Source organism: Nanorana parkeri, unplaced genomic scaffold (assembly GCF_000935625.1).
Source record: "Nanorana parkeri isolate BGI_ZX_2015 unplaced genomic scaffold, ASM93562v1 scaffold587, whole genome shotgun sequence".
In the NCBI taxonomy this organism is placed as follows: Eukaryota; Metazoa; Chordata; class Amphibia; order Anura; family Dicroglossidae; genus Nanorana; species Nanorana parkeri.
The window spans coordinates 2,035-16,606 of NW_017306855.1; the positions used below are offsets into that span (position 1 = coordinate 2,035).

The 14,572-nt window shown below is 45.7% G+C and overlaps 1 protein-coding gene across 1 annotated transcript in view; it reads left to right on the plus strand.

The window, feature by feature from the left end:
* Positions 1-10,066: 10,066 nt before the first annotated feature.
* ARHGAP40 (Rho GTPase activating protein 40) overlaps positions 10,067-14,572 on the plus strand; it is a 44,584-nt gene continuing 40,078 nt past the window's right edge. Inside the window, exon 1 of the mRNA XM_018562604.1 lies at positions 10,067-10,139. Within this exon, the coding sequence (XP_018418106.1) occupies positions 10,096-10,139 (44 nt within the window). The 5' untranslated portion in view covers positions 10,067-10,095. The remainder of the gene's footprint in view (positions 10,140-14,572) is intronic.

Genomic DNA, 14,572 nt, shown 5'->3' on the forward strand with positions numbered 1-14,572 from the left:
AGTTTTATAAGACCCATGCTGAGGGAGTGGCCCCCCACTTATTACATACCTATGGGGAGGCTAGTGGGGCGGGCACTCTACCTCCCTCCATGATGGAGGCAATCATAGTGGTGGTACCCAAGCCTGGGAAGGACCCTGAGCAGTGTTCGTCTTATCGCCCAATATCCCTCTTAAACGTGGATCTCAAGATCCTTACCCGCATGCTGGCTTATAGGCTCAACGCTGTCATCACCCTGCTGATACATGGAAACCAGACTGGATTTATGCCTGGGAGGGGGACAGATGTCAACCTAAGGCGCCTCTTCACTAATGTGGATAGGCTCCGTGCATCACGGGGGCAAGAAGCAGTGGCATCCCTAGATATCGAGAAGGCGTTCGACTCGGTTGAATGGCCCTACCTATTTGCAGTCCTCCGTAGATTTGGGTTTGGTGATCGCTTTGTCGCTTGGATACGGCTCCTCTACTCCTCCCCCACTGCTAGAGTACGCATTAACAAAGCACCCGACGAATGCTTATGTGACGACACGGGGGCGAGCGACTTTAACATTTTTAAGATTATTTTTACATTTAATTTATTTAATATTTTTAAAACTGTTTTTTGTTTTAAACTTTACTTTAATTGCTATCACATAGAGGGGCTTACAAGCCCACCATGTGATAGCATATTGGTGTTGACAGGTCCTCTTTAGGGTGATACTAGGGGTCCAAAAGACCCCTTGTACAACCTTTACACTCTAAATAAGTTATTGAAGTGCAGATCGCACATCAACTGCTTATTGCTAGGCTTCAGTAGCCGAGCAAAGATAGCCCAGGGACCGGAAGTGATGTAATACGCGTCGCTCCCGGTCTCATAGAACAGGGAGGAGATCGGTGAACAGACGTTCACCGCACTGCTCCCCGGCTTCCCACCGACACCCGAGATGCGGATCCCGGGCCCATAGGAGGGGCAGCGGAACCCGGGAAACACGGCAGGGGTATCTGGCAGGGGGTGCAGGAGTACCCCACTAGAGTTCTTTTTGAAGGACCTGTGTTGATGGGCTTTTGTTTATTTCATGCCCGTTTTGCATTTCTATACAAGTCTATGGAAATACAAAGCCCTCTGGAGGCCAGGCTCACACCATTTTCCGGACCAAAACTGGACAAGATCTGGAACGCGGTGCATTGCGTTTTGTTGCATTTTTGCAGTGATTTTACAGCGATTTTGCCGTATTCCGGAGCTGTTTTGGTTTTTTTTAAGCTTAAAATGGGCTTTCAGTTGCGGTTCCGTGTGTTCCAGTGCGTTTGCATGCGTTTGTACGCATTTATGATTTGTTCCATTGCATTCCAGACCAGAGAAAATAAGACAAGCAGTACTTCTACTGTATTGTCTCGTCCGGAACGGACTGCGCTGGTGTGAACAGAGCCCAGAAATACCATAGGGATACAGCGGGATGCTTTTTTGTTCCAGGAACAAACTGTTCTGGTCTAAACATGATTCAGACATGGTGTGAACAAGCCATCAGGGCCCAGTCACACCATAAAGAGTGCGTTCCAGAGCGTTCGGCCTCTGGAACGCACTGTAATGCAACCCGGCCGGCATACATTGTTTTGGGGCAGGAGGAGGTGTGGCGAGTCAAAGGCACCGTAGCCACGCCCCCACCCATAGTGCGATATTGGTGCCTGCCTTCCGGTCCAGGGCGATCTGCAAAAAATGCTGCATGCACTACTTTTTTGCGGTTTTCCCACGCGTGAAAACAGCGCATCGGCTCAATCGCCTAGGTGTTAACCTAGCCTTTTAGAAAAAGTTCTGTCCAGCAGTGCTGATGACTCAAAGGACCAGGGAAGTGTAAGACATTATCTCATTCCTCAGAGATTCATTTACTTGTATCTTGTCTCCATGACCATCCCTTGCATAGCTCTATCTCATCTCTGTCTGTTGTTCAGCCTGGTGGATGGGGCGGGCCTGTGCCATCCTGCTTGCCTACCGTGATCGGTTAGCCACACTGCAGGGAAAGGTCTGCAGCAACTCTGTCTCTAAGCAGACTTTTTCGCAGCTCAACTACTGTCCTTTTTAAAAAAAATAACGAGTGGCCTGTGCAATGTGCCTCCCACGAACACACACACACACACACTAAATACAGATGGCTTAAAAGCCCCATAGTGCTGTAGTAGAAAGAAAACAGTTAAATGTAGTCAGGGCCGGTGCTGCCACTAGGCAAACCGCGTTCCTGCCGCAACATAGTGGTGTGAATGCTGCCCATCCCTGACAAGGCAAATGGGATGAGGCATGCCGCCGGGTCCCCTCCTCTCTCCTGACACGGTCCCCTCCTCTCTCCTGACACGGTCGGACTCTCGGTCCATGACCGAGAGTCCGACTGTCAGTCATTTTGGTGTCACCCCTGCAATGGTGTCACCAGGGTGCGGGCCGCACCCCCCTTGTTACGCCACTGGCCCACATTTTAGTATACATTTCTATGGCAAAAAATGAGAATGGTGGAAATCTAGTTAAACTGCATCACCTTTAGTGACCCAAGTCCTTAATTTCCTGTTTGTGCCGGTCACTGAACTATTACAACACTCTGCGTTAAATCAAAGCCCCGGTTATCACAATGCTAATATACAAGGATATGTAAAAGGCGAGAGACAAAGCAAATTCCCCGCTAACCTTGCCTTCTCATTCACTTATCGTGAATGACTTGCTTGAGATGTCCTTGAACATTAAATATCACAAGCTGTTTTTCATATCAATACCGGGCTGTAGAAGACATTGCATATGCCATGAACCCAAGAGATCACCTCCCACCCTCTTCAGCATTTTCCTCGCACACTTCCTTTAATAGCACCAGGGGCTGACTTACTACAATGCCGCATAATGGCTAACACGGGACAGGAAACCGATGTTTGATGTACCGTGCCTGTGTTTATCCTCCTGCTGTAATTAGGAGAAACACTAAATATGTAGTTGGCCTTACAATGACCATCAGATGGAAATGTGTTTTTCCTATGTGTTATTTGGCTTATTTTGAAAAACAGCGTGCGGTTCCCCAGCAATTCATATCAGGCCCTTTAAGTTTGGTAGGAATTTTAAGGGGTCCTACCTAAAATCCCATACCAGACACTTAATCCGGGCAGCAGCCTGGTAGGGCAGGAAAGGGGGGGGGGGGGCGAGTGAGCATCCCCCCCCCCACCTTTACCATACCAGGCCACATGCCCTCTGCATTGGGAGGGTGCTTTTCACAGGGGGGACCTCATACCAATGGGGACAAGGGCCTCTTCCCCGCAACCCTGACTCTGCGGTTGTGGTGGTCTGTGGGCAGAGGGGCTTATCTGGATACCCCCTAAGATACCCACTCAGATGCTGCCCCCCCCCCATGAATGAGTAAGGGATACTTGTATCCCTATTCATTCACTAAAGTGTTAAATAAAATGTAAATAAACACACAACACCATAGAAAAAATCCTTTTAATTGAACAAAAAACAAAACACACATTTTAAAAAACGTATTAGTTGCTAGGACTGCCCGGCGATCCTAGGAACCAATGACTGCAGAGGCGGAGGAACTGTGATGTCATCTATTGCTAGGACTGCCTGGCAGGTCTAGCAACCAATGACTGCAGAGGAGGTTGACCCTCTGACATCACTGATTGCTAGGACACCAGCGGTCCTAGCAACCAAAAACCGAAGATGACCATGGTGCGATTGATGATCTGCACTGCTATAGCTTGCAGTGGATGCACCGATACTCCATTCAGGTCCCTGCACAGTAGCACGGTCTGCTGCACTGCCATGTGGCGACCCACAATTAAACTCAGCATGTTTGCATTTTATTGCAGTGCAGCGCCCCCTGCATTGTAGTGTGAAAGGGACTCATAGAAAACAATTAATTTTTATGTGTTCTTGCACATATGACCTTTGCTGATCTGATGCGGTACAAGGCAGATAATCGCAGTATGTGTGAATGGGCCCTTACGCCCCTGGACGAAGACAAATCCTACATGATAATGTAGGATTGCCTCGCCCACATTTCGCCACTGGGGAACGGAGGAATGGACCACCTGGAGCTGCAAGCCCTTGGATTACAGTAAGTAATGCTTGGAATTACATCATCCCCTAGTAAAACAAGTATTATTTTCTACATCAGGTCTAGGGAAGAGGGGGGGGGGGGGATTTATTTTATATATGCCAAGGGGTTCCACTTTAATAAATCACACAATTCTGTTTGTTTCAATGCCATGAATATACAGTATGTGGGTGTACCTGTAGGTATGTTTGTGTTGTAAAGTTCCTTTTTAGGTTTTTTCCATGCAGGCTGGGGATATGCTTGTTCTAGAACAGCTCTAGATTGTTTGATATGTGTGAACAGGTATCACCACCATAATCTTTGGATTTGAGAAAATACTTAAAGAAAATACAGTTGCGTGAGAGACAACATTTCCTGTTATTTCAGTTTTTGGAATAACTTACAGATTGCCCTCCTTCTTTCACTGAGCGATGGATGTTAAAGGCATAGTTCAGCTTTTCTAAAAAATAATAAAAGCACACACATTGCTAAAAGAAAAAAATGCGCATTTATTATTTGTGTGCATTGGAGCCTGCAAAGCATTGCAACCACAATCAGTGGATCACGGGTGCAATGCTCTGGCACCTACAGACACTTTCTCCCAGTTCCTGTCTGTACCAAGGTATAGACTTGTAGACGGATCCAGATACTGTCTGCTCAACATCAGTCCGTCATCACACAGAATCAGCCCTGGCAGAGTTACCCTTTAACAAACATCATCTTTGCTATGGTGTATAGACTGAATTGATGGTCCCATATTATGGAGTTGGTAATGGATATTGTATCCTGTATTAAAATGAGTTGAGGAGAGGCTCTGGTTGTATAGCATATGTTAGATCTGGTTTTGCATTGCTCGGCATTCCTAAGCAAGCTGCGACTTTGCAGTTGTTGTGCAATTGCAGGTTCTGGCATGTGAGGCTCTGATGTTCCACATTAACCCGAGAGGCATAGTAATGCCTACTTGTGGTTTGGAGAAAGTTGAGCGATCATGTATTATGGAGGTTATCTCCTGGAATACGCTTTGTGGAAGACGTTTGGTATTATTGTATGGTGAATTCACACAGATTTGAACATACAAGGTCTTCAGATGGCCATGGGAATAAGGAGCTGCAGAATTTACAATATGTGACCAGTAAAGGCTGTTCTGTTAACCCCTTTTTGACCCGATAGTCAAAAACATCCCTCCCTGTTATTTAATTACATCCTTATGAGCGTCATTATGGAAGCAGACGTGTGTTCGCCTATATCCACTCACTTCTGGGTCTGTTTAGTTCTGTTAGACCGAACGCAAAAACTTTGCATCCAGGTCCTCCAAATATACAGTAGGTGGATGCACAACCATTTACATCCAGCCACCCATAGGGATTACATGGGTCCATTTTTCCTCCGTCCCAAGATGGTGACAAAATCAGAACAGACAGGGATAACACATGTGCGACATCTGCCTCGGTTCTTATCCGACTTAGCAGGGGATCCCCTGCTGAGAAGGAATGGACGGTGCCCGCGTGAAAGGGGCTTAAGGCTTTCCCCTACTTTGCTTGTAATGGAGAGAAGGTAATGTGCAATCTGGGACCTGAAGAACTCAGAACGTCAGTGTACACATATTAATGTGTGCTATGCTATTATACACTCTATATAGGCTGGAAACACACCCCAAAAACCGCACCTGCCTTTTTTTAGGAGTTCAATACACTGCAGTGGGGTACCCCTTCACTGCAAACGGTAAGTGCTCAATTTCTCTAGTGGGCTAAAATAAAGCAGATATGCTCACCTGATCTTTGTTTGCATAGCGGTTGGCACTCCTATCTCTCCTTCTGCTGCAGCTATGAGATGTCCCTCGGAGTGCTCACGTCTAATACAAGTCAATGGACCTCCATAAGATGTGATGACGTCAACAGTCCTTAGACCGCTAGAGCCGAGGGTAGAATAGGCTGCCGGGACCAGTCTAGCAGCCCAGTTGGACCGAAGATCAGGTGAGTATATCTGCTTTATTTGAGCCCCCTAGACAAAACGAGCAGTCGGCCCTTGCAGTGCAGGGGGTAGCAAGGGTACATTTTTTCAGTGTCCGGAGTTCTTTTTTAAAGCAAATCTGAAAACTCATAACTAGGGAGGTTGCTGCTTCTGACCCTTTCTGAAAATGCCAGTTGCCAGGCTCTCCTTCTGATGTTTCACATTCAATACCTGTCCTGGAATTGATATGCAGATCAGGAGTCTTGAATTTACATTAGTGACTCAGAAAGTATTAAATCCGGAGGACTGACATGACACCCATGCAGCCAGTATGAGGTCAGCAATGACAACCTATAAAACTAACAAGTTTCCTTTAGGCCCCTACAAACTATACACTGTGTTAATGCACCAGCATTAACATAAAACATTGTTGTGCATTACGGTGTACTGTGACCAAGTACAAGTACTGTCCCTCATGTACTTGCTGATACCAATTACCAATACTTTTTCTTAAAGGAACATGTGAGATTTTTTTTCTAAAACAACACAGACTGATCATTTTAGGGCAGTTTCTCACCAGGGCTAAATACGGATGTCACCAGAACTGAACACATGTCCCCACAGCCGAACACATGTCCCCACAGCAGAACACATGTCCCTAAGGCAGAATAGTATTCTGTTTTGGGGACATGTATTCTGAGAACACATGTCCACAAAGCAGGATACATGTCCCTATTAGACAGAATAGAAACGGCCTGCACGTACAGCTCCATGCTGCGTGCACGGCCGTATCGGGCAGCTCCCCGGAAGCACAGGTGCTGTATGTGATTAGTACGCAGCCCTACGCTGACCCCAAGTGCAGATGCGTACAGGTGCGGGTGTCCCAGCTCGGACGCAGACAGGATCCATCATGTCAGCTAACGAGTATGGACACCCGGACCCGCACGGAAGTGCAGGGCAGGTGAGCGTAGGGTGGCGTACGGCCGTGTAGTCCCATAGAGAAAGACTGGGGCTGCGTACTAATCACACGCAGCACCTGTGCTTCCGGGGAGCTGCCCGATACGGCCGTGCACGCAGCACGAAGCTGTATGTGCCGGCCTTTTCTCGTGTGAATGAGGCCTAACACTGCACAGATTTTTAAAGCCACACTTGCAGGATTTTTTGTGTTGCACCAGGTTATCCACTGGAATACGATAACAGCTTGTTCTGGAATAATGCAGTCATGTGTAATATTACCTTCTGTATGCTTTATGTGCTGATATAAGATCTCATTGTTCCAACTGAAAAAAATGACAGGCTGAGTGGGGTAGTACAGAGTCTAAAGAATCACACATGTTCCTGTACTTCCCCTTTAATAGAATAGTTATGGTATAGTGCTGTGCTGCGCTGTGCAAGTGTCAAACACCACCATTGAAGAAAAAAGGAAGTCTGGAAACTCAAGATCACGTCTTTGTTTTGTACAGTATGGGGGGGAAGGTCTGCTTCCACTCGTACAAGTATTAACATATACTGCATTCCTTGAGTGTTATAGGGCAACTTGCTTGAAATGACAATCTCAGTTTAAAGTCTAACTCCAGCCCAATGTATTATTTTATTTTTGATAGAGTGAGAAAGGGTTCAAAGCTCTGTAAGACTTTTCTTGCTGCTGTGTCCCCATGGAGGAGAATTTCTTCTCACTTCCTGTCTCAATGATCACATAAGAAACTGAAATGCAATCTCCCTAAAAGGTTTCTAACCCTTCCCCAGTCTGCTAAATAAAATTGCCGTTCATATCTCCACTGGAAACGTCACTTGCTGTTCTGATGGTTGCACAGGACTACTCGTCTTGGTGTGGCGTGTTTTAAAGAGAAGGTGCAGGGTCTTCTTTGGTGCGATAGTTGTGTATAGCACAGGCCATTGGAAAGGATGAGCTGCCTATATATGACGTGCAAAAATGCACATGCGCGCCCTGTCGCACCCACACAAGTGTGAACGGGGGCTAATTGTTTGGCAAACTTAAGTCTGTTCATCAGACTCAGAGATTCCTTTGAGTAGCAATAGATTCATTACAAGTCGGCAGTAAACATGGTATAAGTTGGAATCCCATTTGACTCAGAGGTCTGGAAAGTTGCTTTGGCCGACGGCCACATTTTTTCCTTTGCCTCTGTTTTTAGGGTTTGTTCAGACCATGTCCGGACTAGATCTGGATGCATTTCTGTAAACGCAGTCATGGTTGTTTTTGATGCTTTCCAAACCAGAAAGAAATGTGACATGCTGGACTTGTTTTTGAAAGCTTTGCAACTAAACACAATGGTGTGAAAAACCATTGGAATCTATGGGGATGCGTTTTTGGACCAGACAAACATACTGGTCTGGAGATGGTGGGAACAAGCCCTTAAAGCGTCTTTTTCTATTTTGTAAGGCCCCTTTCAGATTGGTGGTCCGATCGGATGCCCAATGTAAGTCTATTGGCTGGGTGTCCGTTTACATCTGGTTGCCCCTGGCTCTTGGGTCGGATCAGGGGCAATCTGATATAAGGGCCCAGTCACACCATATCCAGTACATGCAGCATTTTTCAGATCGCACTGCACTGGAACAGAGGGCATTCCTGTACCTCGCGTTCTAGTGAGGGCGATCGCACTGTGGGTGGCGGGCGTGTGTATAAGTCTACATTCACATATGAGTGTTGGCATTTTTGATCATTTTTTTTTGCGTGTTTGTACATGCTTTTTTTGTGCGTCATTAGGCTTGAGTAATTTTGTTTGTTGGGCACAAAATCTTGCAGAAAATGCAAATTTTTGGGGAATTTTCCACGCAATCCCATTAGAGTCCATTGGGGCCAAAAATGCACAATCATGCCCTAAGCTCCTGTACTAATTTCTGAACATTGAGTGACAGCACATCGCTCAGATATAAACGGCACAATAGAATAACATGGACTTCTGGAGAGTGTGGAGCGTTGCATTGCTTTTAGAAACACGCTTCAAATAATTCAGGTGAATGGGGGCTAATGGTCCGTATAGTGCTTCCCTGTACATGGGTTTAGACGCATAAATGTCTGTAAAACATTCACATCCAAAAACGTCCTCTAGCTCATTTTTCAATCCCACCACAAAAGCAGGAACATGCATAGATTATGCAGAAACACTCTCCGCAGATGCAGAATTTCAACTTATGCAGTTGAACGCAGAGCAAGACTCCTGAGTGCAATGTAGCTATGCACATTGGCCCATAATAAACAATACTGCTGCATTCAGATGCATAAAAAAAACATATGCCATACTGATCTGAACACATTGAGGGGAATTTATCAAAGCTGGAGCAGACAAAATCTGGAGCAGCTGTGCATGGCAACCAATCAGCTTCTCTTTTTCATGTTCAAATCTTAACTGAACAAACTGAAGAGAGAAGCTGATTGGTTGCCATGCACAGCTGCTCCAGTTTTTGTCTGCTCCAGTTTTGATAAATTCCCTCCATTGTACCAAGGGCCCGCAAACCTGACCAGCGCACCGCCGTAGCAGGCACAACCCATTGTCCCCGACGATCTATGGACAGGAAGCCTGTACAAATCAACCATTAGAGATGAGCCTGTGCTTGGCACGAACCATGTTTGCCCAAGCCCATCACATTTGTGACTGCCACCACCTCCTTCTGGCCCAATCAGTGGCGTAGAGGCGCATTTGTCACCCAGAAGTTATACATCACAAAGGGTAGGGGAATGCCCCTGCGGCCACTGATTGGGCTGGGAGGGGGAAGTGGCGGTCACAGTTTTGAGCAGGCTAGGGCAAACTGGGTTCACCCCAAGCCAGAACGCAGAGTTTTTACGCTCGTGTGCAAGAGCCCTTAAACCAAAATCTTGTTGCTACCGGTTACTGCACTTTGCAGATCCACATTGTTATGGAATATGCCTCAGCTGTCACATGCCAATGAAAATCAGCCTATGGAGGTCAGTCATAATAATTCATAGAACCATTAACAGAATGTATTGTCCATGGGAACAGCTGCAGCTGAGAAGGCTTAAAGGATCTCAGCCGCTCCCGCCCCTCCTCCCCCTGCCAGCTGCTGTAATCAGAGGGACAGACAGGCAACAGGCTTTGGGTTCGCAAGAAGGAACGGAAGGACTTGAATGCTTTGTGACATCCCTGTGTCACCATACAGATACGTGTGCAGGTACCGTGCCATCTGATCACCCCTCCTCTATGCTCTCTATCTTGCTCCAAGTTGGTGCCTCGGGTAACTTTGTGCACATTGCCGCTTTGCTGCTTCTTTGTGTCCTCTGAAATTGCTACAAGTTTCCCCTTTGTTCTGTCATCTGATGTAGTTTTCTATTTTGCTGTCATTTTCCAGCAATCAGATGAGAATGTTTATTTGCTTTTCAGCCTCTGTTGATGTGCTAGTGGCTTTATTTATAAATTGATATAAAGCAGCTTGGAGCTAGCTGTCACAGGGCGGTAACTGTCATTAACAAATGACATGAGACTTCTGTGTATGGTGATGGCTCTTGTGATGTGTGCATGTGTGTCTGCACACTGCATGGTACAACTGCTATGCTTGTAAAAGAAATCCTCTTAAGCATGGAGTTAAACCTGTTTCTGTAGAATGCACATATTGATATAACGTTACATATTTTTTCCCCTTTTTGCAGTTATATATAGTTCTTGCAAAAGCAGTTTATCTGTATGCATTACATAGATGATATACATTTTTTATATATATTTTTCTTAACAGAATGTATATAGCACCAATGCTTTGCATATATTTTTTACTATAGTTGTATTGGTTTGTAGTAATGCTTGTGTGAGTTTATAGAATCTAAATTTCTTCTGCTAGAATTGATTTAATTAAATTATATTAACCCCTTATTTTCACCAGGAGCCCACTTTTTAAGGGGTTCCTAACACCAGAGGCCTTTCCTGGGCTACTTGATCAGATTATCCCTGTGATTGGATTGAGGCATAGAGATGAAGCACTGCTCCTCCACTGCTGTAGCAGGGGAAAGACAGCCGGGGCTCGCTGGCAGGAGTGTGTCCTCGCTTCCGGGATTGGCTGTCATTGTAGTCACATGACTGGGTACCCCTCCTACTAGCTCCTGATTGTAAACAGTGACCCGGAGCTGTCACTGACAGCATGTTTACAGTGCAGGGGGTCACGTGATTGAGCGCACTCCAAGCACAGAACAGCGACACCAGAGTGAAGGCCCGCTGCCGTGCTGCCACATATATGCGTACGGCTGGTGGGAGGGAGTTAACACTAGGGGCAGCTTGACATCGTTGCATGGATTGCGTGTCCATTTTCATGCAGTGAGGCAACCTATTCCATCTGAGTGGGCTTGCAACACATGAAACAAACCACCTGCACTATTCTTGGCAACACAATGCCATTTTGTAGTGCAGGGGCTTTTAGGTCTACCACATGTTGGGTTGCTATTCTGAATGAATAGAATCACACTGCAATGCATGTTACCATGCATATTTATGTGATAAGACGTTAAACCTTCATTATAATTTGCAACATGTGTAAAGCCAACCTTAGAGATCATTGACGCTGCAGCCCTTCCAAGAGATGTTTGTGCAATTGACAGGCAAATTCTGGCATAAAAGAAAAGTAAAGCCAAACTTTATTTTTTTTGCCATTAGTTCTTTTATGGGTTACAGGCGTACATTTACTAAGGCGCTCCTGTGACCTAACACCTTCAGATAGCGGGCTATTGCCCACTATCTACTGACACCACTGCAGCCGGAATGGATTGTCGGGGTCCACCCAGACGCTTGATTGACAGCTGGCTCTTTCTCTCTAGAACCAGAGCCCACCCCTCCTCTCTTTGTCACTCCAATGAGCGCTGGAGGAACAGAGAGAAGGGAGGGCGGGGAATCCCTGTGGGGAGTGGTGACTGACAGTCATCGTTCTTTACAGGGAGGTTATTGCAGTCACACGATCGCTCAGCTCTCAGTATAGAGTTGCCAGCTCGAAGTATTTGGAAGAGTATAGTGCACTCTCCCAATACTTCTCTTTAACAAAGGGGTCCTGCCAGTTGCCCAAACACCTCTTGGAAAGGCTGCAGTGTCATTGATCTCAGAAGACTGGCTCTATGCATAACACGTTAAATCTACGTTATAATGCACATTCCTTCTACGCATGCTAACGTGCATTGCAACTCAATTCCATTCATCAAACGTCTCGTTGGCAATTGCTGTTATGTATTAAATGCTATACTGACCATTGAAGTGCTAAAGAGCAGTTCTGATGCTGCAAATGCAAGCTCTGTTGGTTCGGATAGTGCAAGACCTTGTCTGTAGTACTCCAATCTCCCCTGTCTGTTGTTTCTTATGGCTTCGACAGTCTAAGGCAGGGGGTGGGCCCTCCAGCTGTGCTTTAACTACAAATCCCAACAATCCTCTGCCTTTGGGATTCATGCCTGTAACTGTCAGTCTTGCAATGCCTCACGTGACTTGTAGTTCCACAACAGCTGGTCTAAGGTTACCACCTGTAATATCGCATTGTAAGCTCTTCTGCATACACTGCTGCGTTGACCGTTCTTTCGTCTGGTATTGTAGCTTGTATCACTGTACATTCTTAAATAGTCACTTGTTCAAAGGGAACCTGTCACGGAAGAAACATGAAATCTACCTTTGCTGTGTTCTTTTTCTGAAAATGCTAGTGCATTTGCATGCTGTCATTCTTACCATCTTGCGTCAAGTAAACCTTTTCCTAAGAAATGGAAAGTGAGCAATGGAATCCTCCATGTTCCTCTCCAGAAAGGATTATTTTAAGTACTTTCAACCACTGACTCTGCCTACTTGTTCCAGATCAGTGACCCAGAGGTCATAGTGTAGATGCCAGAGAGTCAGCATTTTTCAGCAATGGAGGCTGCTTTATTTTTCAAAGCCACCAGACTTGTGGCTCATCCCTGGATTGTAAAGAGTTTTATGGACTAAAGATAAAAATGTGCTATAAACGAACATTATTGCAACCCGTGGGACTGTATGAAAGAGAAATATTCATCGTCCCACACCTAGGAAGAACAGCACAATGCACTTGCAGTATAGCACACTGCAACACACGCATAATAAAGCACGGCAACAGACTGTAAAGAATCTCTACAAAGAAAATTATACCCTCCCACATGCACGACACAATGGCGCAGAAAGTTGAAAAGCTGCTAAGTACAGGAACTGCATTTTATTTTGTATTATTGGTATTTATGCAGTGCTTTACATACTGCACATATCAGTCCCTGACCTCAAGGACCTTCCAATCTAAGCACCCTATTTCCCTACTCCAATTTATAGAGGAGCCAATTAACCTTCCAGCAAGTCTTTGGAGTGTGGGAGGAAACCGGAGTACCCTGAGGAAACCTATGCAAGCACAGGGAGGACATGCAAACTCCTTGCAGATAGTGTCCTGGTGGGATGAGGGTATTGTGTGTCATCCCTTATCAGAAGGTGGGAAATAGACATGAAAAGATTGGTTGTTGGTAGTAAAACAGATTTAAAAATTCCAGTTTTAAAATCTTTTTTTTTTGGGTTGCCCCAAGCTCCCAGTCACACTAGAGAAGGGGAAGGCAAACTCCGGCCCTCCAGCTGTAGTGCAGCTACAAATCCCATTGGGCATTGCAAGACGTGGACAGCCACAGGGATGACTCCTAGAGACAGATGCATGGTAAGAGTTCTAGTTCCACCACAGTTGGAGGGCTGGAATTTTCCTACCCCTGCACTAGAGAATATTTTCAGGTGACTCTGAAGCTTTGAAGCACGTGTTGTTGAAGCATTTTTCGTGTGTTTTCAAACTTCAGGCATTTTTGTTTTGGGAAGTGGAAAGCAGTATTATGTGTAAAGTGTAGTCATTGTTGTGTCTTGTGCTAATCGGAGCTCCTAGCCTGGGAAAACTTTACTCCTCATTTCTGCCAGGCTCGTTGCTTCTTGTAATGGGCATCACTGGGGTCATAGAGGTTCTTGTGTGCCCTCTTCAAGTGGATTAGAGTCTTCACATACAACATGAAAAGCAGGAAATCACCACCACTCAATAATGAAGATAAATATGTCCCTTTTTTTGGGGCAAAAGCGTCACAGAAATCCAAAAGAACCGACGTTTCGGGGCCGCGCAGGGTCCCTTCCTCAAGGCAGAAAGACGGCAGAAAGGTCACGTCTTTCTGCCTTGAGGAAGGGACCCTTCGATGCCCCGAAACGTCGGTTCTTTTGGATTTCTGTGACGCTTTTGTCCAATAAAAGGGACATACTTATCTTCATTATTGAGTGCTTGTGATTTCCTGCTTTTCCTACACGGCGCCATTCGTGATCAAACATCAATGCGAGCACCATTTTTGCTTATTTGGCCGGGAGTCCTGTGAGGTGTGCGGAGAGTCCCTCCAACAACTTACTTCACATACAACATGGACATTTCTGAATCCTCCATTTTGTTCAGAGGCCTCAGGTTACTAGGAGGATACAGGTAGCTGGGCAGAAGAAAAGTGCTAGAATGCTTGTTATGCATTTTCAGGCACTCCCATTGAAGTCTATGGGGCCAAAAACATGCAATTCCACCCAAAAAAGCTTGTGTTTTTTTTTTTTTTTTTTTGAGCAGGTAAAGCCATTCAGAAAACAAAA